The sequence below is a fragment of the Coregonus lavaretus genome (assembly GCF_964263955.1).
Source record: "Coregonus lavaretus genome assembly, chromosome: 17".
In the NCBI taxonomy this organism is placed as follows: domain Eukaryota; kingdom Metazoa; phylum Chordata; class Actinopteri; order Salmoniformes; family Salmonidae; genus Coregonus; species Coregonus lavaretus.
Window position 1 is genome coordinate 41,305,702 of NC_140004.1, and position 24,853 is coordinate 41,330,554.

Below are 24,853 nucleotides of genomic sequence, written 5' to 3' on the forward strand. Positions count from 1 at the left end.
ATGGAAGACAGGAGAGAGAGAGATGGAAGACAGGAGAGGAGAGAGAGATGGAAGACAGGAGAGAGAGAGAGAGAGAGAGAGAGAGAGAGAGAGAGAGAGAGAGAGAGAGAGAGAGAGATGGAAGTCAGGAGGGGAGAGATGGAAGACAGGAGGGAGAGATGGAAGACAGGAGGGAGAGATGGAAGACAGGAGAGGGAGAGATGGAAGACAGGAGGGAGAGATGGAAGACAGAAGAGAATGTGTGGAGGACCCAGTGCTCCCATCCATCCATCCCTTCCCTCTTTCCACCCTCCCTCTCTCACACTCTCTCCTTCCTCAGTCTGTGAGTCACACACACACACACACACACACGCACACACACACACACACACACACTGGCATAAAGCAGAGGCAGCAAGCGAGGCTCGCACACACACAGACAGCATCATCAGTGTGCCAACGTTCCCCTAGGGCATGCAGGAATCTTTGGCCAAAAAATACATCAAAATACGACTGCAAGTGTCAATTAGTAGAATGATCAATTCTGTGTGAATGCTGGGATACGTAAAGGAGGATCCTGGCATATAGTCAACCCTCCAAGTCCCTACGGACATAAAGAGATCCATGCAAACACACTGTTGCTGCCAATTTGCTTAATACAAAATATTCATGTCTGGGGAATGTGTAAATTATCTCCAACTCATCTCATTTACACACATACAGTGGGGGAAAAAAGTATTTAGTCAGCCACCAATTGTGCAAGTTCTCCCACTTAAAAAGATGAGAGAGGCCTGTAATTTTCATCATAGGTACACGTCAACTATGACAGACAAAATGAGAAAAACATTTCCAGAAAATCACATTGTAGGATTTTTTATGAATTTATTTGCAAATTATGGTGGAAAATAAGTATTTGGTCAATAACAAAAGTTTCTCAATACTTTGTTATATACCCTTTGTTGGCAATAACACAGGTAAAACGTTTTCTGTAAGTCTTCACAAGGTTTTCACACACTGTTGCTGGTATTTTGGCCCATTCCTCCATGCAGACCTCCTCTAGAGCAGTGATGTTTTGGGGCTGTCGCTGGGCAACACGGACTTTCAACTCCCTCCAAAGATTGTCTATGGGGTTGAGATCTGGAGACTGGCTAGGCCACTCCAGGACCTTGAAATGCTTCTTACGAAGCCACTCCTTCATTGCCCGGGCGGTGTGTTTGGGATCATTGTCATGCTGAAAGACCCAGCCACGTTTCATCTTCAATGCCCTTGCTGATGGAAGGAGGTTTTCACTCAAAATCTCATGATACATGGCCCCATTCATTCTTTCCTTTACACGGATCAGTCGTCCTGGTCCCTTTGCAGAAAAACAGCCCCAAAGCATGATGTTTCCACCCCCATGCTTCACAGTAGGTATGGTGTTCTTTGGATGCAACTCAGCATTCTTTGTCCTCCAAACACGACGAGTTGAGTTTTTACCAAAAAGTTATATTTTGGTTTCATCTGACATTCTCCCAATCCTCTTCTGGATCATCCAAATGCACTCTAGCAAACTTCAGACGGGCCTGGACATGTACTGGCTTAAGCAGGGGGACACGTCTGGCACTGCAGGATTTGAGTCCCTGGCGGCGTAGTGTGTTACTGATGGTAGGCTTTGTTACTTTGGTCCCAGCTCTCTGCAGGTCATTCACTAGGTCCCCCCGTGTGGTTCTGGGATTTTTGCTCACCGTTCTTGTGATCATTTTGACCCCACGGGGTGAGATCTTGCGTGGAGCCCCAGATCGAGGGAGATTATCAGTGGTCTTGTATGTCTTCCATTTCCTAATAATTGCTCCCACAGTTGATTTCTTCAAACCAAGCTGCTTACCTATTGCAGATTCAGTCTTCCCAGCCTGGTGCAGGTCTACAATTTTGTTTCTGGTGTCCTTTGACAGCTCTTTGGTCTTGGCCATAGTGGAGTTTGGAGTGTGACTGTTTGAGGTTGTGGACAGGTGTCTTTTATACAGATAACAAGTTCAAACAGGTGCCATTAATACAGGTAACGAGTGGAGGACAGAGGAGCTTCTTAAAGAAGAAGTTACAGGTCTGTGAGAGCCAGAAATCTTGCTTGTTTGTAGGTGACCAAATACTTATTTTCCACCATAATTTGCAAATAAATTCATTAAAAATCCTACAATGTGATTTTCTGGAGAAAAAGAAATCTCAATTTGTCTGTCATAGTTGATGTGTACCTATGATGAAAATTACAGGCCTCTCTCATCTTTTTAAGTGGGAGAACTTGCACAATTGGTGGCTGGCTAAATACTCTTTTCCCCCACTGTACATAGAGTGTACAAAACCTTAGCAACACCTGCTCTTTCCTTGACATAGACTGACCAGGTGAATCCAGATGAAAGCTAGGATCCCTTATTGATGTCAACTGTTAAATCCACTTCAATCAGTGTAGATGAAGGGGAAGAGACAGGTGAACGAAGGATTTTTAAGCCTTGAGACAATTGGGACATGGATTGTGTATGTGTGCCATTCAGAGGGTGAATGTGCAAGACAAAATATTTAAGTGACTGAACGTTTTAAGTGCCTTTGAATGGGGTATGGTAGTAGGTGCCAGGCGCACCGGTTTGAGTGTGTCAAGAATTGCAATGCTGCTGGGTTTTTCACGCTCAACAGTTTCCGTGTGTATCAAGAATGGTACACCACCCAAAGGACATCCAGCCAACTTGACACAACTGTTGGAAGCATTGGAGTCAACATGGGCCAGCATCCCTGTGGAACTCTTTCGAATTTCTTTGTAGAGTCCATGCCCACAACGAATTGAGGCTGTTCTGAGTGCAAAAGGGGGTGCATTTCAATTTTAGGAAGGTGTTCCTAATGTTTTGTACACTCAGTGTAGTTTAGGTGTTATGTCTGTGAAAAACCTGACTATAGGCTAACCGTTTTGAATTGTGTTACTGTTTAAACACTGGGAAGGACTCTTGATGGGTTCTTGGTTGAGATTGATGACATTGTCCACCAGTATATTTGATGTAACTCAAACTTTCCTGATTGATACAGTACCTTTAATCCAGATTTGTGTTTCACTGCCTCAGTTTAAATTTTTATAGATTTGATATACCTTTTTATGTGTAAGTCAGTTGATTTGAGGTTAGCAACTGACTTTAGGTTCAGTTTTAAAGGACGGCTTAACTTCCTGATTTGGAATCATATTAGATTTTGGTTCATTAAGAAATGCTAGTGGCCATGACTGAATTCAAGCGAGAGTTGGTTTGGGGGTGTGGTTTGATGTTGGTGTCTCGTGTGTATGTTCGCAGGTGGGAAGAGTTTGCCAAATTCTTACGCCAATTAGCTTCAGCCAGCTGGTGTGCGACCGTGGCAAAGTTGGTTTGACTTTGGATAGCCTATCTTTGGGGCTAGTTAGGGACCGCCAGTAAATTACACAATGTAAATGAGACTATTTTCATTATGCACACGTTTTAGTTCTCATTAAATGCTTTCAATATTTGTATATACATTTCTACAATTTATAGTTGGTTTGAGGTTTTTAGGTCATTGAAATTTGGAGCTTTTGTAATTTAACATTGTTCCATGTACATTGTGTAATTTACCGATGATCCCCAACTAACCCCATTGGGATATTCAAAGTCAAATTTACCACAGGCATTACAATCGGGTCGCATGCAGCTGTACTACGAATGTATGATTACTTGTGTGATGCCAGCTGTGGGCATGTGGGCAGCATTGAAATAAACCCAACCTTCATTTACGTTGTGATGCAGTCACGATCACAAGTCTCACAAAACTCAGTTTTGGACGAGACTGACTTTATCCTATTTACACTTTTGTAGTCAATTTTGACAGTAGAATAAATATCGATGCCACATAGGCTGTTTTCTAAAAGAGAAGTTTGTTTTTAGGGCCGTTGCTCTTTAATAAAGTTCTGTGCAAGGGTGTGTAAAACATTTTCAAAGTAACAAGTGCAAAACATATAAAAGAGAAGAGGGTACGATAAAAGATGTGTAAAAACGAACAAAAAAACATCCAAAATCAAAACATATTTTTATTGTCATACTTTTTCGTAGAAGATGAGTGCAAATAAAGAGCTTCTGATGAGTCACTGAGCCATGGACAACAAGGCATCGATAAATACAAGCTTTTGGAGCTATACTCTACAATACAACGATTTAATCAGAAAATAAACATCAATGCTTACGTAATATAGGAAGGTATATGGAGAAAAATTAATCTGAATGAACAAAAATATACAACAAAACCACAACACAATTCAGACATTCATAAAGTAAGAAATCCTGTACACAAACTGCTGTAGTGAGTTCACATGGAATATTGATTTACGGCAACTGACGATAAAACGAGGTCTACAATCAGTTATGTACACTTTGCACTAAATGTTGATTGGTTTTTCTGTTGATTGGTTTTCCAGCACAATTAGTTATTTCTCTTCACGATTATACTGTGCAAATATAATATTACAATCATTCTCTTAAACATCGCTTTTGAACATTTCCTTTTTTACAAAGCAGGCTGTATAGTCTTATTAACTGTTGTCACTGCATCCTTTGGTGGTCCTATGCTGACAACAGTTCAATCAGAAAATACCCCAGTGATCATATACTTAATATAGAGCTGAAAGTCAACTTTGTATCGTAAGAACGAGAATAGATCCTTTGTAGTCCATTTCATGCACTTAAAAGTTGTAAACAGTACAAATATAGATGACCCATGTACAATATCTGAATTCCAGTAATTCCAAAATAGACAGATGTACTCCAAAAAACAGCAGCAATTTGTTTGTATGCATTTCCAACATTGGTGGATATTTTACTGTATAATACAGTGTAGTAGAAAGGGCTTTATACAGGATTGGATTGTCTGCATCTAAGCCGTGGCTGTACAGCGTCCAAAGCAGCAGCTATGCAGTTCTTACTGAGACACTGGTTTTCATCCATAATGATATGATTCAGTCTGACTCTACTCTAGCTAGCATGTTTTTCAAATATCGCTGTGAAATATAAGATAGAAATGGCCAGATCATGTTAGTAGACTGTGTCATGGTGTCTGTCCAGAAAGTGCTTTGTCAATTATAGGGCTGACAAATTCCTCAAGGGAATCGATTGTGTCATCATTAAAATCGATTGTGTCATCATTAAAATCGATTGTGTCATCATTACTGGAAATAGGTGTTGACCTTAGCTAGCTAGCTATACATCTTTTTACTTTTCTGCGATAAAACACTAAAGTAACCACTATACACCTATTTCTCAGGCACAGCATTTGTCCAAAGTGTTTAAGCACGTTCATACTAAGTAATGAGATACATTTGAAGTGTCAGCGTTTGAACATTAGTGAGAGACTTCTAGTCAGTCAATGTAGGTCTACTACTGACTGAACCAGAGCTGAGAAAAAAAGGCTGTTGTTCAAAGATCTCTCACCCTATTTCCCATCTAGTGCACTACCTTTAACGTTTTTGACAGGTCCATGTAGGGAATAGGATGCAATTATTTTTTACGCATCCTCAACAGTGTTCACAGGCAATAATCAAAGCACAGGACAGTTTCCTACCAATGTACTGAAGTGTCATCCAGCCCTACAAGTGACAGGAGTGGAGTCTTCACATTCAATAGTGAATAATGAAGATAGATAAAGCTTTGAGACAAACATGAAGAGAACACAAACAGGAGAGAACATGAGGAATACTGACAAATAACAGAGACAGTTGACAGATGAGAAATGCCAAGACAATTACTTAAAAATGTACATTTCACAATTCATAAAATAATTACATTCATTCTAAAAAAAACTATTTCATTCTGATGCATTTTCCGTACACAACGAAGTGAGACATGACACAAACTCTCATTAAAACAAGTGACATTGAGAAAAATACATTCCAGAATAAAGAAACCAACCAACAAACTGAACAGGTCATTTGAGCAATGAAATAAAACACATCTTCCACGTGATTAAACAATAAACCCAAAATATGTGTTCAGAGGATGTTGAGATGTCTAGGTTCAGGGGGTCTTGGTCAACTGCACCTATTCTCACACACACACACACACACACACAAGCACACGCACACGCACACACACACACCATAAGGATACATAGTCTAGGTAGGTTTACTTTGTTGTTTTTTAGTCTCATTTGACATACTCAGCTGACTTCCAGAAGTGCCCTGGGTGGGAAAGGCGGCGGTTCCGTTTTGGCAACTTTTCCAGCAGATCCACCAGCTTGGAGAAGCTGGGCCTCTCCTCCTGCTCGAACGCCCAGCAGAAGAGCAGGATGTCCTAGGGAGGGAGAGCCAGACAGACCCCCTTTAGAGACCCAGGCAAACACAGGAAAAACAGGAGAGAAAGAGACCTGCGTGGAGAACTGGACAAATGGATGAATGCCACCGGATTCAAACAACCGTATTTTTCCCTGTGAGATAAATTATTTTGTGAAGTGGTTCAGGAAACACAAATAACAAAAAGCCAATTGAGCACTCAAAAAACATCCCAGGCAGGATTTAGTCTCATTGCATGTATGAAGATGCACATTCTGAACACCTGTAAATTGATATGTATGCAGATCAGACCTGAAACTACCAGGTATGGTGTTTAGTTATGTGAAGAAAGATAGTCACCACTGCAGTATTATGAAGAACACCACTCAAGGATATACAGTATCTTTACCCATGGACATCAAATATGTTCACCTACAACTAGTGAGCGACTTCTACCAGAAATAGCCAGGTGTGGTACAGTTTACTGTATATGAGCAACACTTACCGATATCTCTTTGCCCATGCCGATCTGTGTGAGGTTGGGCTTCATTCCGCTGCCCACCTGCCAGATGATAACTTCTGCTGGCTGGTTCTTATAAGGCCACTCACGTGCATGCAACTCATACCAGATAGTTCTGCAGACGGACACAGCACAGGGGGGGAAATCAGTTGGAGGGTGGATGTGTGAAATATCCCATGGCTTAGACATTTAACATTATGATACCATAAATGATATGGTAGCATAGATTTCACTGTGCAGTGTCACGTTTCACAATTATTCGATTTGTTTTCATATTCAGCACCTGCTCAGGGAGATTGGATGTGTGTATATCATATTTTCCTATTACAGTGACATTATGACAAAACACAACAACAGACGTCCACACACAAGTGGCATCAAACCAGGTTTAATACCTAAACCTGCATCTCTATGCTGTATGTCTGTTGTGCTTGTCCGAATACATTTAAAAGCTCTAGACGCTCCCACAATGAGTCTGACAGACCACAAGGTTGCTGCTGAGGAACTAACTTTATATCAAACCTGTTAGGTCCATTAATACATTATACTTCATCAACATCGTCACACCATCCTCATTTCGCATTATGAGCAGGCATTTTTTCCCCTGTCATGTCAACGACCAGGGTTGAGTAGCATAAAAATAGCATTCGGCCAAGACAGAAAAACACATGGAGAATTGCTGAATATGTACAACAGCTTCAGGGGTAACCTCTAGATATCACTAAGGCACCAACAGGCCATATGGACACTGGCTGCATCCCAAATTGCACCCTATTCCCATAGGGCTCTGGTTAAAAGTAGTACACTATATAGGGAATAGGGTGCCATATGGGGCGCATCCAATGTGTGTGAGCGCTGCATCCCTTCCCCTCAGACTGATCCAGTGACAGGCCCTCCATATGAGAGGACATCTGAAAATGCAATTGTGTTATGAGTCAAAAGAGCAGGGTCCACCCACGCAAAGGGGTCTGTGACGATCACAGAAGAGAACAAAAGAGAAGGGAGTGAAAGGCAGGCCTAGAACATGGAAAATCACTGTTATAACTAGTGTTATAACTAAAGTCAGTGTTATAACTAGGGTCAGTGTTATAACTAGGGTCAGTGTTATAACTAGGGTCAGTGTTATAACTAGTGTTATAACTAGGGTCAGTGTTATAAATAGTGTTATAACTAGTGTTATAACTAGGGTCAGTGTTATAACTAGGGTCAGTGTTATAACTAGTGTTATAACTAGGGTCAGTGTTATAACTAGGGTCAGTGTTATAACTAGTGTTATAACTAGGGTCAGTGTTATAATTAGTGTTATAACTAGGGTCAGTGTTATAACTAGGGTCAGTGTTATAACTAGGGTCAGTGTTTTAACTAGTGTTATAACTAGGGTCAGTGTTATAACTAGGGTCAGTGTTTTAACTAGTGTTATAACTAGGGTCAGTGTTATAACTAGGGTCAGTGTTATAACTAATGTTATAACTAGGGTCAGTGTTATAACTAGGGTCAGTGTTATAACTAGTGTTATAACTAGGGTCAGTGTTATAACTAGGGTCAGTGTTATAACTAGTGTTATACAACGGGTTGGTCTAATCCTTAATGCTGATTGGTTACAACAGCATTCCTGCCACAAGTTACCACCAGCTAAATCTATGATGTTAAAATGCCTATTTACTCTGTTCCATCTCACTGCGCAATCCACTGTCTCATCAGCTCAGCCAGGCACTTTATAAACTTGATCTCCACTATAAAAAGCATCTAGACATTATCTCCCATTTCTTTTAGACTAGCAATTGGTTTTCAATAGCGGAGATTTGTATAAACCTTGCTGTCTCTCTGACATTATAACATTGTTTCAGTAGGCTATTGAAATTCTATCTCCAGGTGTCCTATAGTAATGAACGTATAGGGGTTGGGAGTCGGGATGCAGCAAGCAGCTTTTCTCAGCAAGTCGAAATCCCAAATCAGCATAATTTGTATGGATATATACAAAGAAATGTCAATAGAAAGGTAAAACAAAACGAAGTGCAGCTAGTTTGCAGTCTTTCCAGCTTCAGTTTGAAGTGATTGTTTTAGCTGTGTTGTTGGCTAGCTCCTCTGAAAAACAGTGTCCTGAGGAGAGAGCACATTTTCTATGCCAGGTGAAACAGTGTATCATTAGCTCATTGTTATGGATGTCTCTAAATAAATGTCTCTAGAAAACAGCTTAAACAAATGCAAATGCAGCTACTTTGTTGTTATTCTGGCTGCACTGTTTGACGTGACTGTAAGTTAGCCGTTGTTGGCTAGCTAGCGAGCAATGGATAAGAACGTTGCCAGCCAGTATGGCAATAGAACATTTAGAACGAACGACTGGATAGATACAGAACAAAAAGACTGAACGACTGGGTCGTGTCTCTGGCAACCGAACCGATAGAACGAACGACCAGCCGGCTAGGGTAGCAACGCTAGATTTGTGTCGGGATTATATCTTGTGGAAGGTTGAAATAGTATGAATAAATTCATCCAAATATTTTTGATATACACTACCAGTCAAAAGTTTGGACACACCTACTCATTCAAGGGTTTATCTTTATTTTTATTTATTTTTACAGTTTTTACATTGTAGAATAATAGTGAAGACATAAAAACTATGAAATAACACATATGGAATCATGTAGTAACCAAAAAAGTGTTAAATATATTTTATATTTGAGATTCTTCAAATAGTCACCCTTTGCCTTGATGACAGCTTTGCACACTCTTGGCATTCTCTCAACCAGCTTCATGAGGTAGTCACCTGGAATGCATTTCAAATAACAGGTGTGCCTTGTTAAAAGTTAATTTGTGGAAATGCATTTGAGCCAATCACTTGTGTTGTGACAAGGTAGGGGGGGTATACAGAAGATAGCCCTATTTGGTAAAAGACCAAGTCCATATTATGGCAAGAACAGCTCAAATAAGCAAAGAGAAACGACAGTCCATCATTACTTTAAGACATGAAGGTCAGTCAATACGGAACATTTCAAGAACTTTGAAAGTTTCTTCAAGTGCAGTCGCAAAAACCATCAAGCTCTATGCCACCACAGGAATGGAAGACCCAGAGTTACCTCTGCTGCAGAGGATAAGTTCATTAGAGTTACCAGCATCAGAAATTGCAGCCCAAATGAATGTTGCAAAGAAACCACTACTAAAGGACATCAATAATAAGAAGAGAGCTGCTTGGGCCAAGAAACACGAGCAATTGACATTAGACCAATGGAAATCTGTCCTTTGGTCTGATGAGCCCAAATGTGAGATTTTTGGTTCAAACCGCCGTGTCTTTGTGAGACGCGGGGTGGGTGAATGGATGATCTCTGCATGTGTAGTTCTCACCGTAAAGCATGGAGGAGTAGGTGTTATGGTGTGGGGGTGCTTTGCTGGTGACACTGTCTGTGATTTATTTAGAATTCAAGGCACACTTAACCAGCATGGCTACCACAGCATTCTGCAGCGATACGCCAGCCCATCTGTTTTGGGCTTAGTGGGACTATCATTTGTTTTTCAACAGGACAATGACCCAACACACCTCCAGGCTGTGTAAGGGCTATTTTACCAAGAAGGAGAGAGCTGGAGTGCTGCATCAGATGACCTGGCCTCCACATTCCCCCGACCTCAACCCAATTGAGATGGTTTGGGAAGAGTTGGACGGCAGAGTGAAAGAAAAGCAGCCAACAAGTGCTCAGCATATATGGGAACTCCTTCAAGACTGTTGGAAAAGCATTCCAGGTGATGCTGGTTGAGAGAATGCCAAGTGCGTGCAAAGCTGTCAAGGCAAAGGGTGGCTATTTGAAGAATCTCAAATATAAAATATTTAGATTTGTTTAACACTTTTTTGGTTACTACATGATGCCATATGTGTTATTTCAAGATGACATATGTGTTATTTCTTCACTATTATTCTACAATGTAAAAATAGTAAAAATAAAGAAAAAACTATGAATTAGTAGGTGTGTCCAAACTTTTGACTGGTACTGTATATATTTTTTTAACCCTTTTTCTCCCCAATTTCGTGATATCCAATTGGTAGTGTCGGAGGAAACACCATACAACTGGCGACCGTGTCAGCGTGCATGCACCCGTCCTGCCACAGGAGTCGCTAGAGCGCGATGGGACAAGGACATCCCGGGCCGGCCAAACCCTCCCCTAACCCGGACGACGCCGGGCCAATTGTGCGCCGCCTCATGGGTCTCCCGGTCTCGGCCGGCTGCGACACAGTCTGGGATCGAACCTGGGTCTGTAGTGACGCCTCAAGCACTGCGATGCAGTGCCTTAGACTGCTGCGCAACTCGGGAGGACCCCAAAATAACGTTTTTAATTAAAATATGTACTGTAAATCACTATTTGAATATGTTGGTAACCCATTGTATAAAAGTGATAATGCCCTCGAAGCCGGTGTTCGGAGGATATATTGGCACAGTTTGCCGGCCCTCGACGAACAACACCCATGCCAATATATCCTCCAAACACCGGCTTCTCCGGCAATTATAACTAGGATCCATGTTATAACTAGGGTCAGTGTTATTACTAGGGTCAGTGTTATAACTAGTGTTATAACTAGGGTCAGTGTTATAACTAGGGTCATGTTATAACTAGGGTCAGTGTTATAACTAGTGTTATAACTAGGGTCAGTGTTATAACTAGGGTCAGTGTTATAAGTAGGGTCAGTGTTATAAGTAGGGTCAGTGTTATAACTAGGGTCAGTGTTATAACTAGGGTCATTGTTATAACTAGTGTTATATCTAGGGTCAGTGCTATAACTAGGGTCAGTGCTATAACTAGGGTCAGTGCTATAACTAGGGTCAGTGTTATTACTAGGGTCAGTGTTATAACTAGGGTCAGTGTTATATCTAGTGTTATAACTAGGGTCAGTGTTATAACTAGGGTCAGTGTTATAACTAGGGTCAGTGTTATAACTAGTGTTATAACTAGGGTCAGTGTTATAACTAGGGTCAGTGTTATAACTAGTGTTATAACTAGGGTCAGTGTTATAACTAGGGTCAGTGTTATAACTAGGGTCAGTGTTATAACTAGTGTTATAACTAGGGTCAGTGTTATAACTAGTGTTATAACTAGGGTCAGTGTTATAACTAGGGTGAGTGTTATAACTAGGGTCAGTGTTATAACTAGAGTCAGTGTTATAACTAGTGTCAGTGTTATAACTAGTGTTATAACTAGGGTCAGTGTTATAACTAGGGTCAGTGTTATAACTAGTGTTATAACTAGGGTCAGTGTTATAACTAGGGTCAGTGTTATAACTAGGGTCAGTGTTATAACTAGGGTCAGTGTTATATCTAGTGTTATAACTAGGGTCAGTGTTATAACTAGGGTCAGTGTTATAACTAGTGTTATAACTAGGGTCAGTGTTATAACTAGGGTCAGTGTTATAACTAGGGTTAGTGTTATAACTAGTGTTATAACTAGGGTCAGTGTTATAACTAGGGTCTGTGTTATAACTAGTGTTATAACTAGGGTCAGTGTTATATCTAGTGTTATAACTAGGGTCAGTGTTATAACTAGAGTCAGTGTTATAACTAGGGTCAGTGTTATAACTAGGGTCAGTGTTATAACTAGTGTTATAACTAGGGTCAGTGTTATAACTAGTGTTATATCTAGGGTCAGTTTTATAACTAGGGTCAGTGTTATAAAATAATAATAAATAATAATATGCCATTTAGCAGACGCTTTTATCCAAAGCGACTTACAGTCGTGCGTGCATACATTTTTTGTGTATGGGTGGTCCCGGGGATCGAACCCACTACCTTGGCGTTACAAGCGCCGTGCTCTACCAGCTGAGCTACAGAGGACCAGTGTTATAACTAGGGTCAGTGTTATAACTAGTGTTATAACTAGGGTCAGTTTTATAACTAGGGTCAGTGTTGTAACTAGTGTCAGTGTTATAACTAGTGTTATAACTAGTGTTATAACTAGGGTCAGTGTTATAACTAGGGTGAGTGTTATAACTAGGGTCAGTGTTATAACTAGGGTCAGTGTTATAACTAGTGTTATAACTAGGGTCAGTGTTATAACTAGTGTTATAACTAGGGTCAGTGTTATAACTAGGGTGAGTGTTATAACTAGGGTCAGTGTTATAACTAGTGTTATAACTAGGGTCAGTGTTATAACTAGTGTTATAACTAGGGTCAGTGTTATAACTAGAGTCAGTGTTATAACTAGGGTGAGTGTTATAACTAGGGTGAGTGTTATAACTAGGGTCAGTGTTATAACTTGTGTTATAAGTAGGGTCAGTGTTATAACTAGGGTCAGTGTTATAACTAGGGTCAGTGTTATAAGTAGGGTCAGTGTTATAAGTAGGGTCAGTGTTATAACTAGGGTCAGTGTTATAACTTGTGTTATAAGTAGGGTCAGTGTTATAACTAGGGTGAGTGTTATAACTAGGGTACTAGAGTTTTTCATGGTTAGGTCAGGTAGACAGGAAAACTTCTGGCTTTTGGTTATTATAACCATTTTAGCTATTATAACCATTGTATTATAACCATAGTATTATAACCATTTTATTATAACCATTCTATTATAACCATTCCAAACATGGATGAGCAAGAAGATGGAAGAGAGGGAATATGGAAAAAGAGGGAAGATGGAAAGAGAGGGAAGATGGAAAGAGAGGGAAGATGCAGAGAGGGAAGATGCAGAGAGGGAAGATGGGTGAGAGGGAAGATGCAGAGGGAAGATAGATGAGAGGGAAGATGGAAGAGAGGGAAGATAGATGAGAGGGAAGATAGATGAGAGGGAAGATAGATGAGAGGGAAGATGGCTGAGAGGGAAGATGGATGAAAGGGAAGATGAATGAGAGGGAAGATGGCTGAGAGGGAAGATGAATGAGAGGGAAGATGGCTGAGAGGGAAGATGGCTGAGAGGGAAAATGGCTGAGAGGGAAGATGGATGAAAGGGAAGATGAATGAGAGGGAAGATGGCTGAGAGGGAAGATTAATGAGAGGAAAGATGGCTGAGAGGGAAGATGGCTGAGGGGGAAGATGGATGAAAGGGAAGATGAATGAGAGGGAAGATGGCTGAGAGGGAAAATGAATGAGAGGGAAGATGGCTGAGAGGGAAGATGGCTGAGAGGGAAGATGGCTGAGAGGGAAGATGGATGAAAGGGAAGATGAATGAGAGGGAAGATGAATGAGAGGGAAGATGGCTGAGAGGAAAGATGGCTGAGAGGGAAGATGGATGAGAGGGAAGATGGCTGAGAGGGAAGATGGCTGAGAGGGAAGATAGATGAGAGGGAAGATGGCTGAGAGGGAAGATGGCTGAGAGGGAATATGGATGAAAGGGAAGTTGAATGAGAGGGAAGATGGGAGAGAGGGAAGATAGATGAAAGGGAAGATGGAGAGAGGGAAGAGGGTTCAGAGGGATAAGAATAAAAAATTAAAAACATCAGAGTATTTGTCTTGCTAGTGACAACCCCAATTTCCCCTAGTGGGATAAAGTTTATTCAATTTAATTCAAGTCAATACAACCGGGCCTGAAAATCCAATGAAAACTAGACAGAGAGTGAAGAGGCTCCTGAACAACTCCTTACAACAACGAGAAGTCGCAAGGGACACGTAGAGTGTGTTCCAAATGGCACCCTATTCCCTATAGTACACTACTTTTACCAGAGCGATATAGGCCCTGGTCAAAAGTAGCACACTATATATGGAATAGGGTGCCATTTGGAACATAGTGGTACTCACCCAAAAGCAAAGACGTCTGACTGTTTAGAGAAAGGCAGTTTGTCCTCCTCTGTTTCGGGGGAGAGCTGAGAGACTATTTCAGGGGCCAGGTGACACAACCATCCACTGGGGATCCTCAGCTTGTCCTCTCTACGGCTCCAGAATAGAGACAAGACAACAACAGTCTGAATGCTGAACGGTGTGTGGTCTTTCAGAGTTACAGTATCTCAAAGATCATGGCCACCCTTTTTTTTTTTTATTCATTAATTTCATCCCTATAGAGATACAGCAGTATGGGGTTGTACATTTCTGCTACTTTTTGTTGTGTTGTTATCTTTCTCTAAATACAGTATTATGGTTTAATTGAAACTCATAATTCATACTCCCAGTAGTTCATACACACACTAGGAGACATCTAAAACAAATGGTAAGCAGCGTTTTGTGTGAAGGGTGAATCTGTCCTTTCCTTTCCCACCTGGATGACATCACACCCTAAACGCACCCTGAGACATCCTGCTGGATGACATCACACCCCAAATGCACCCTGAGACATCCTGCTGGATGACATCACACCCCAAACACACCCTGAGATATCCTGCTGGATGGCATCACACCCCAAACGCACCCTGAGATATCCTGCTGGATGGCATCACACCCCAAACGCACCCTGAGATATCCTGCTGGATGGCATCACACCCCAAACGCACCCTGAGACATCCTGCTGGATGGCATCACACCCCATTAGAAAGTCTAAATAAATTCTCTCTCTTTCTCTCTCTCTCTCTCTCTCATTCATTTAAGGGCTTTATTGGCATGGGAAACGTATGTTAACATTGCCAAAGCAAGTGAAGTAGATAGTAAATAAAAGTGAAATAAACAAGAAATATTAACAGTAAACATTACACTCAGAAGTTCCAAAAGAATAAAGACATTTCATATGTCATATTATGTATATATACAGTGTTGTAACAATGTACAAATAGTTAAAGTACAAATGGGAAAATAAATAAACATAAATATGGGTTGTATTTACAATGGTGTTTGTTCTTCACTGGTTGCCCTTTTCTTGTGGCAACAGGTCACAAATATTGCTGCTGTGATGGCACACTGTGGTTTTTCACCCAGTAGATAATGGAGTGTATCAAAATTGGGTTTGTTTTCTAATTCTTTGTGGATCTCTGTAATCTGAGGGAAATATGTGTCTCTAATATGGTCATACATTCAGGTTAGGAAGTGCAGCTCAGTTACCACCTCATTTTGTGGGCAGTGTGCACATAGCGTATCTTCTCTTGAGAGCCAGGTCTGCCTACGGCAGCCTTTCTCAATAGCAAGGCTATGCTCACTGAGTCTGTACATAGTCAAAGCTTTCCTTAATTTTGTGTCAGTCACAGTGATCAGGTATTCTGCCACTGTGTACTCTCTGTTTAGGGCCAAATAGCATTCTAGTTTGCTCTGTTTTTTTGTTAATTCTTTCCAATGTGTCAAGTAATTCTATTTTTGTTTTCTCATGATTTGCTTGGGTCTAATTGTGTTCTTCGTTGGTGAGTGGACCCCAGACCTCACAACCATTAAGGGCAATGGATTCTATAACTGATTCATGTATTTTTAGCCATTTTTATCCTATTTGGTATGTCAAATTTTATGTTCCTTTTGATGGCATAGCAGGCCCTTCTTGCCTTGTCTCTCAGATCGTTCACAGCTTTGTGGAAGTTACCTGTGGCGCTGATGTTTAGGCCAAGGTATGTATAGTTTTTTGTGAGCTCTAGGGCAACGGTGTCTAGATGGAATTTGTATTTGTGGTCCTGGCAACTGGACCTTTTTTGGAACACCATTATTTTTGTCTTACTGAGATTTATTGTCAGGGCCCAGGTCTGACAGAATCTGTGCAGAAGATCTAGGTGCTGCTGTAGGCCCTCCTTGGTTGGTGACAGAAGCACCAGATCATCAGCAAACAGTAGACATTTGACTTCAGATTCTAGTAGGGTGAGGCCGGGTGCTGCAGACTGTTCTAGTGCCCTCGCCAATTTGTTGATACTGTGAGGGAAAAATCAGTATTTGATCCCCTGCTGATTTTGTACGTTTGCCCACTGACAAAGAAACGATCAGTCTATAATTTTAATGGTAGGTTTATTTGAACAGTGAGAGACAGAATAACAACAAAAAAATCCAGAAAAACGTATGTCAAAAATTAGGGGTGTAACGATCCATCTACTACATCGATGTATCGATTTATATTCCTATGATCCAACTACATCGATCTGTGCTCGGCGAGTTGGCCTTTTGGACAACATATATCGATCTAACATCGTTTTAAAATGTAATAAATCGATTGTATCGATACTAGGAAATAACCCATTGGATTTAAGCACGTCAGACTTTATATGGATGTTTTTTCTTAGCACTTTTAATGATAAAGGCTTTAAACATTACTCGATTCAGTCTGCCTATCCGTGACGTCATCGCGCCAGCAGCAGCGCAAAGGCGGCAAGACAACAAAACATAGCATGGCGGACGACAGAGGAGAAGCCGACGAGCGAGAAATTATCAAGCCACCATTGCGGTCCTTACAAGAAACAGGAATCTAGGAAACTTCACCTGCACTGTCCAGTATCCAGGTATTTATTTCAGTCACACTGGTTGAATTTTTGGCTAAAAGGTTACTGAATCGATTTCAAGTCACTGAATCGTTTCGGATCGTATCGTTCTAAATGAACCAATATCGTCCTTGAATCGTATCGACAACCACGAATCGTGATACAAATCGAATCGTTGTTAAAACGAATTGTTACACCCCTTTCAAAAATGTTATAAATTGATTTGCATTTTAATGAGGGAAATAAGTATTTGACCCCCTCTCAATCAGAAAGATTTCGGGCTCACAGGTGTCTTTTATACAGGTAACGAGCTGAGATTAGGGTGTGCTCCTAATCTCAGTTTGTTACCTGTATAAATGACACCTGTCCACAGAAGCAATCAATCAATCAGATTCCAAACTCTCCACCATGGCAAAGACCAAAGAGCTCTCCAAGGATGTCAGGGACAAGATTGTAGACCTACACAAGGCTGGAATGGGCTACAAGACACTCGCCAAGCATCTTGGTGAGAAGGTGACAACAATTGGTGCGATTATTCGCAAATGGAAGAAACACAAAAGACTGTCAATCTCCTTCGGCCTGGGGCTCCATGCAAGATCTCACCTCATGGAGTTGCAATGATCATGAGAATGGTGAGGAATCAGCCCAGACCTACACGGGAGGATCTTGTCAATGATCTCAAGGCAGCTGGGACAATTGGTAACACACTACGCCGTGAAGGACTGAAATCCTGCAGCGCCCGCAATATCTCCCTGCTCAAGAAAGCACATATACAGGCCCATCTGAAGTTTGTCAATGAACATCTGAATGATTCAGAGGAGAACTGGGTGAAAGTGTTGTGGTCAGATGAGACCAAAATCGAGCTCTTTGGCATCAACTCAACTCGCCGTGTTTGGAGGAGGAGGAATGCTGCATATGACCCATCCCCACCGTCAAACATGGAGGTAGAAACATTATGCTTTGGGGGTGTTTTTCTGCTAAGGGGACAGGACAACTTCACCGCATCAAAGGGACGATGGACGGGGACATGTACCGTCAAATCCTTCACTCAGCCAGGGCATTGAAAATGGGTTGTGGATGGGTATTCCAGCATGACAATGACCCAAAACACACGGCCAAGGCAACAAAGGAGTGGCTCAAGAAGAGGCACATTAAGGTCCTGGAGTGGCCTAGCCAGTCTACAGACCTTAATCCCATAGAAAATCTGTGAAGGGAGCTGAAGGTTCGAGTTGCGAAACGTCAGCCTCGAAACCTTAATGACTTGGAGAAGATCTGCAAAGAGGAGTGGGACAAAATCCCTCATGAGATGTGTGCAAACCTGGTGGCCAACTACAAGAAACGTCTGACCTCTGTGATTGCCAACAAGGGTTTTGCCACCAAGTACTAAGTCATGTTTTGCAGAGGGGTCAAATACTTATTTCCCTCATTAAAATGCAAATCAATTTATAACATTTTTTACATGCGTTTTTCTGGATTTTTTTGTTGTTATTCTGTCTCTCACTGTTCAAAAAAACCTACCACTAAAATTATAGACTGATCATGTCTTTGTCAGTGGGCAAACGTACAAAATCAGCAGGGGATCAAATACTTTTTTCCCCTCACTGTATATATGTTGATGAGAGTGAGGCTTAAACTGCATCCCTGTCTCACCCCACGGCCCTGTGGAAAGAAATGTGTGTGTTTTTTGCCAATTATAACCGCACACTTGTTGTTTGTGTACATGGATTTCAGTCCAAAGCTTTTTTTTTCTTAGGTTTTTGCATTCTTCATCAAACCATTTGTCATTGTCGTTACTTTTCTTCGGTTTTATGTTATAGATTTTTAGATTTGATAGGGAAGCTGAGAGGAGAAATATACTGTTTAGGTTTTCTACTGCCATGTTTACACCTTCACTATTACAGTGGAACGCTTTGTCCAGGAAGTTGTCTAAAAGGGATTGAATTTGTTGTTGCCCAATTGTTTTTTGGTAGGTTTCGACACTACTTTCCTTCCATCTATAGCATTTCTTAATATTATTCAGTTCCTTTGGCTTTGATGCCTCATGATTGAGTATTGCTCTGTTCAAGTAGACTGTGATTTTCCTGTGGTCTGATAGGGGTGTCAGTGGGCTGACTGTGAATGCTCTGAGAGACTCTGGGTTGAGGTCAGTGATAAAGTAGTCTACAGTACTACTGCCAAGAGATGAGCTATAGGTGTACCTACCATAGGAGTCCCCTTGATGCCTACCATTGACTATGTACATACCCAGCGTGTGACAGAGCTGCAGGAGTTGTGACCCGTTTTTGTTGGTTATGCAGTAGAAGCTTTCTTCATTAAAGTATGGGGATTCTAGTGTGGGGATATAGGTAGCACACAGGAGGACATTTTTCTCTGTTGAGATAATTTCCTTTTGAATATCTAGCCAAATGTAAAATGTTCCTGTTTTGATTAATTTAATAGAGTGAGTTAGGTCTGCTCTATACCAAATGACCATACCCCCTGAGTCCCTTCCCTGTTTCACACCTGGTAGTTTGGTGGATGGGACTACCAGCTCTCTGTAACCTAGAGGGCAACCAGTGGGTCCATCTCCTCTATACCATGTTTCTTGTTGGATGACAATATCTGTATTAACGATTTCTTTGGTGAAGTCCAGGTTCCTGCTCTTTAGGCCAAAGGCAGATGACCTCAGGCCTTGGATATTCCAGGATGAAATAGTGAAGGCTTTGTTTTCCATAAAGTGTCTAATGTTGTTGGTCGTGTGGTTTGGCCTCAGGCCAGTAATTGTGAGCAGAGCCTGCTGAGCATCTGGTACATGCCATTGGCTTGGGCTAGTGTAAGAGTGGGGGTTGGGCCTGTTTGCCTGCTCACTGCCTGGGCGTATGTGTGACTTTCATGTTGAGGCTCTCTTTGCGGGAGTGGGGGGCATGGGGTGGGTAGGAGGGGCATAGGTCTGATCTGAGGGGGCCTAAATGTGGTGGGGGGGGGGGGGGGGGGGGGGTTCTGGGAGAGTGTAGGTCCTGCAGGTCTGGGAGAGTGTCTTTCTGGTCTGGGCTGGGTGTCTGTTGATCTGTTGCTCCTGTGTGAGGTGTTGGGTCTGCGGTTGAGGGCGATATCCTTTAGGGTCCAGGCGAAGGTGAGCACTGCTGCCTTGTATAGGTGGACCTGGTCGTAAAGGCTGTTCAAGTCCAGGGTGGAGTGGTGGGCCAGGTAGACATTTGGTTTTGAGGCACAGTCACAGGAAATACTTGCGTTTACCTGCTGTATGGTAGCAGGGTGGACGTTTTTTCGTGGTAGGAAAGTAGAAGAAGCTTTTTCTATCAGTCCCTTGAGTGCTGTGGCCACCCTTTCCTGCTGTGTTCTCAGGTCGTTTGTGCCTGTGTGTATTATTATGTGACTGGGTGATCCTAGTTGGTCCTCAGACAGAAGGTCTAGGGCGTGCTGGGTGTTTGGGAATTTTTTTTTCTTCCTGTATGTATTTCCCGTTTGAGTCCATAAGGAGTACAATCTGTGGCTTGTGTATGTCCTCAGTGGGTGTGGGGGGGTCGTCAGGAGGGCTATCAGGGTGGCTGACAGGGGGGGTGCTCAGAGGGGTTGGGATCCCCTGGGCTTGTGGTTCTTCATTTGTTTGTCCGGCTGTGATGTTGAGGCTATGGTCAGGGTCTAGGGTGTACTGTTCTGCTGCGGTGTCGAGACTTTGGCCAGGATCTGAGGTGGGCTGTTCTGCTGGCTTCTCTGCTGGGGTGGCCAGCTCTCTAATGGGTTGTTCTCTGTCACCCGTCATCGTTCTCACCTTCTCCTCCAGCACTCTGATCCTCTCCTCTAGCGCTCCGTTCTTCTCCTGCTCCTGCTCTTTCTCCTGTTGATGTTGTCTCGCCACAGTCCAGAGTGCAGACATGTCTCTCTCCACCTCCAGCTCTCCAGGTCTAGTTAAGGGGGTGTTGTTGTGCTGGACTGTTGTCTGGGTCTGTGCTGACTGGAGTGTAATCACCTGATGTACCTGCTCCACCTGCCTTACCTCCAGCTGGGTGAATTTATCCTTAATTTCAATGAGGGAGTAGTACTCTGTGCTGGGAAGTTGACTTTCCGCTTGGGGTTGCTCGTCTGTGGGGTTATTTAATGAAGAGGTCTGGTCTGACTCGCTCGGGGTGGGGGTATCTTTCTCAAGGGAGAGCTTCTCCTGCTGAGCTATTTATTTGATTAGGTGAAAGTCCAGCTGGAACTATTTGGGGTTGCCCTGTACCAATACTGTTCCAGATTTATAGAGATTTATATTAGCTGACTCAGAGTCCTCGTTGTCTAGTATCCTGAGTTTCCACCCATTGCTAACACCCCCCCTCTTAACAGAGGGGTAGTGTGCTAATATAGCACTGTGCCATGCCAGGGGATGGTCTGTGTTGAAGATAAGGTTGCTTATGTTCCCAAAAGTGTCTCTTGATTTCCCATAAGGAAACTGTAGCTAAGTTGGTAGAGCATGGCGCTTGCAACGCCAGGGTTGTGGGTTCGATTCCCACGGGGGGCCAGTATGAAAAATTTATGCCCTCACTAACTGTAAGTCGCTCTGGATAAGAGCGTCTGCTAAATGACTAAAATGTGAATGTTGTACTCTTTTCGTGTCTTATCATTCTTTACAAACAGAGGGTACTGTATTTTAATTACCTCTGAACAGCGGGAGGGTGCTTCTAAGGCCTCTCCATTTGGTTGGGGTAGACTGTGCGACTCTCCTGCCATTGTTGGGCTCAAGGGCTTTGACACCTCTCACTTTACACGTCAGTGCTAATTGAAGTTGTATCTCTTTGTACTAGCAAGCTTGGTAGCCTTAGCATTAAGTCCTTATAAAGTAAAATATATCATTGTAATGTATTTTTCTTCTTGGTTTTTGAAAGTAAAAAATAGCTTCAGACTAAACATGATTCACTCAGTTCTAGGTTGGATGGTGTTTTCAGGTTTCTGTTTGTTTGCCAGATCATTTGCTGTATAGCTTGGGAATAGTCATCCTTGGTAGTAGAAAGCCTTCCAGGTAATTCCGTCCAAAATCAGGTTGTAGGTTTGGAGTTTTGGTTTGGAATTAAGGTTATGTTGTGGAGGGTAGCATCCTGTATACAGTTGAAGTCGGAAGTTTACATACACCTTAGCCAAATACATTTAAACTCAGTTTTTCACAATTCCTGACATTTAATCCTAGTAAAAAGTCCCTGTCTTAGGTCAGTTAGGATCACCACTTTATTTTAAGAATGTGAAATGTCAGAATAATAGTAGAGAGAATGATTTATTTCAGCTTTTATTTCTTTCATCACATTGCCAGTGGGTCAGAAGTTTACATACACTCAATTAGTATTTGGTAGCATTGCCTTTAAATTGTTTAAATTGGATCAAACATTTTGGGTAGCCTTCCACAAGCTTCCCACAATAAATTGGGTGAATTTTGGCCCATTCCTCCTGACAGAGCTGGTGTAACTGAGTCAGGTTTGTAGGCCTCCTTGCTCGCACACACTTTTTCAGTTCTGCCCACATATTTTCTATAGGATTGAGGTCAGGGCTTTGTGATGGCCACTCCAATACCTTGACTTTGTTGTCCTTAAGCCATTTTACCACAACTTTGGAAGTATGCTTGGGGTCATTGTCCATTTGGAAGACCCATTTGCGACCAAGCTTTAACTTCCTGACTGATGTCTCGAGATGTTGCTTCAATATATCCACATAATTTTCTTTCCTCATGATGCCATCTATTTTGTGAAGTGCACCAGTCCCTCCTGCAGCAAAGCACCCCCACAGCATGATGCTGCCACCCCCGTGCTTCACGGTTGGGATGGTGTTCTTCGGCTTGCAAGCCTTCCCCCTTTTTCCTCCAAACATAACGATGGTCATTATGGCCAAACAATTATATTTTTGTTTACTCAAACCAGAGGACATTTCTCCAAAAAGTACTATCTTTGTCCCCATGTGCAGTTGCAAACCGTAGTCTGGCTTCTTTATGGCGGTTTTGGAGCAGTGGCTTCTTCCTTGCTGAGCGGCCTTTCAGGTTATGTCGACATAGGACTCATTTTACTGTGGATACAGATCATTTTGTACCTGTTTCCTCCAGCATCTTCACAAGGTCCTTTGCTGTTGTTCTGGGATTGATTTGTACTTTTCGCACCAAAGTAAGTTCATCTCTAGGAGACAGAACGCGTCTCCTTCCTGAGCGGTATGATGGCTGCGTGGTCCCATGGTGTTTATACTTGCGTACTATTGTTTGTACAGATGAACGTGGTTCCATTCAGGCATTTGGAAATAGCTTCCAAGGATGAACCAGACTTGTGGAGGTCTACAATGTTTTTTCTGAGGTCTTGGCTGATTTCTTTTGATTTTCCCATGATGTCAAGCAAAGAGGCACTGAGTTTGAAGGTAGGCCTTGAAATACATCCACAGGTACACCTCCAATTGACTCAAGTTATGTCAATTAGCCTATCAGAAGCTTCTAAAGCCATGACATCATTTTCTGGAATTTTCCAAGCTGTTTAAAGGCACAGTCAACTTAGTGTATGTAAACTTCTGACACACTGGAATTGTGATACAGTGAATTATAAGTGAAATAATCTGTATGTGAACAATTGTTGGAAAACTTACTTGTGTCATGCACAAAGTAGATGTCCTAACCAACAAAGTAGATGTCCTAACTGACAAGAAATTTGAGGAGTGGTTGAAAAACAAGTTTTAATGACTCCAACCTAAGTTTATGTAAACTTCCGACTTCAACTGTATGTCTCTGCCAAAAAATCCAAGTTTATCTAACTCTAAATCTATATTTTTTGTAAAAACATTGCAGGAGCAATGTCTTTGAGCTCTCTCTCTCTCACACACACACACACACTAGCTACCTTTTGAGTGTGTATCCCGTGAATCGGTTGGCATCAGATGCTGGAACGGCTACTATCTGTCCAGTGATCCTGCCTGCTTTTTTGACATCACACTTCACACAGCAAGTCCTGCAGGCTCTAGTTTTATCTTATCTTGATTATTGTCCAGTCATATGGTCAAGTGCTGCAAAGAAAAACCTAGTTAAGCTGCAGCTGGCCCAGAACAGAGCGGCACGTCTTGCTCTTCATTGTAATCAGAGGGCTAATATTAATTACTATAGATGCCAGTCTCTCTTGGCTAAGAGTTGAGGAAAGACTGACTGTATCACTTCTTGTTTTTATAAGAATCATTCATGTGTTGGAAATTCCTAATTGTTTGCATAGTCAATTTACACACAGCACTGACACACACACTTATCCCACCAGACATGCCACCAGGGGTCTTTTCATAGTCCCCAGGTCAAGAACAAATTCAAGAAAATGTACAGTATTATACAGAGCCATGAGTGCATGGAACTCCCTTCCATCTTATATAGCACAAGTGAACAGCAAACCTAGTTTAAAAAAACAAATAAAGCAACACCTCACGGCACAACGCCTCTCCCCCATGTGACCTACTTGTTGTGTGTATGTACTGACATGCATGTGTAACACACTACATGTTAATGTTTTTAAAAGTATGTAAATTGTACAGTCTTTAGTTTGTAATGCCTTCTTCGTTACGTGTCGGACCCCAGTATGACTAGATGTCGCCATTGGCTCCCGAGTGGCGGAGCGGTCTAAGGCACTGCATCTCAGTGCTTGAGGCGTCACTACAGACCCCCTGGTTCGATTCCAGGCTGTATCACAACCGACCGTGATTGGGAGTAGGGGGCGCACAATTGGCCCAACGTCGTCTGGGTTTGGCCGGTGTAGGTCGTCATTGTAAATAAGAATTTGTTCTTAACTGACTTGCCTAGTTAAATAAAGGTAAAAAAAAAAAA

The 24,853-nt window shown here is 42.1% G+C and overlaps 1 protein-coding gene across 1 annotated transcript in view; it reads right to left on the reverse strand.

Annotated features, from left to right (window-relative positions):
- Positions 1-6,134: 6,134 nt before the first annotated feature.
- Positions 6,135-24,853, reverse strand: part of LOC311145141 (kinase suppressor of Ras 2-like) — a gene marked incomplete at both ends in the record, with an annotated part of 139,989 nt that continues 121,270 nt past the window's right edge. The window contains 3 exons of the mRNA XM_084181335.1: positions 6,135-6,281; positions 6,765-6,894; positions 14,483-14,617. Of these exons, the coding sequence (XP_084037461.1) occupies positions 6,135-6,281; positions 6,765-6,894; positions 14,483-14,617 (412 nt within the window). The remainder of the gene's footprint in view (positions 6,282-6,764; positions 6,895-14,482; positions 14,618-24,853) is intronic.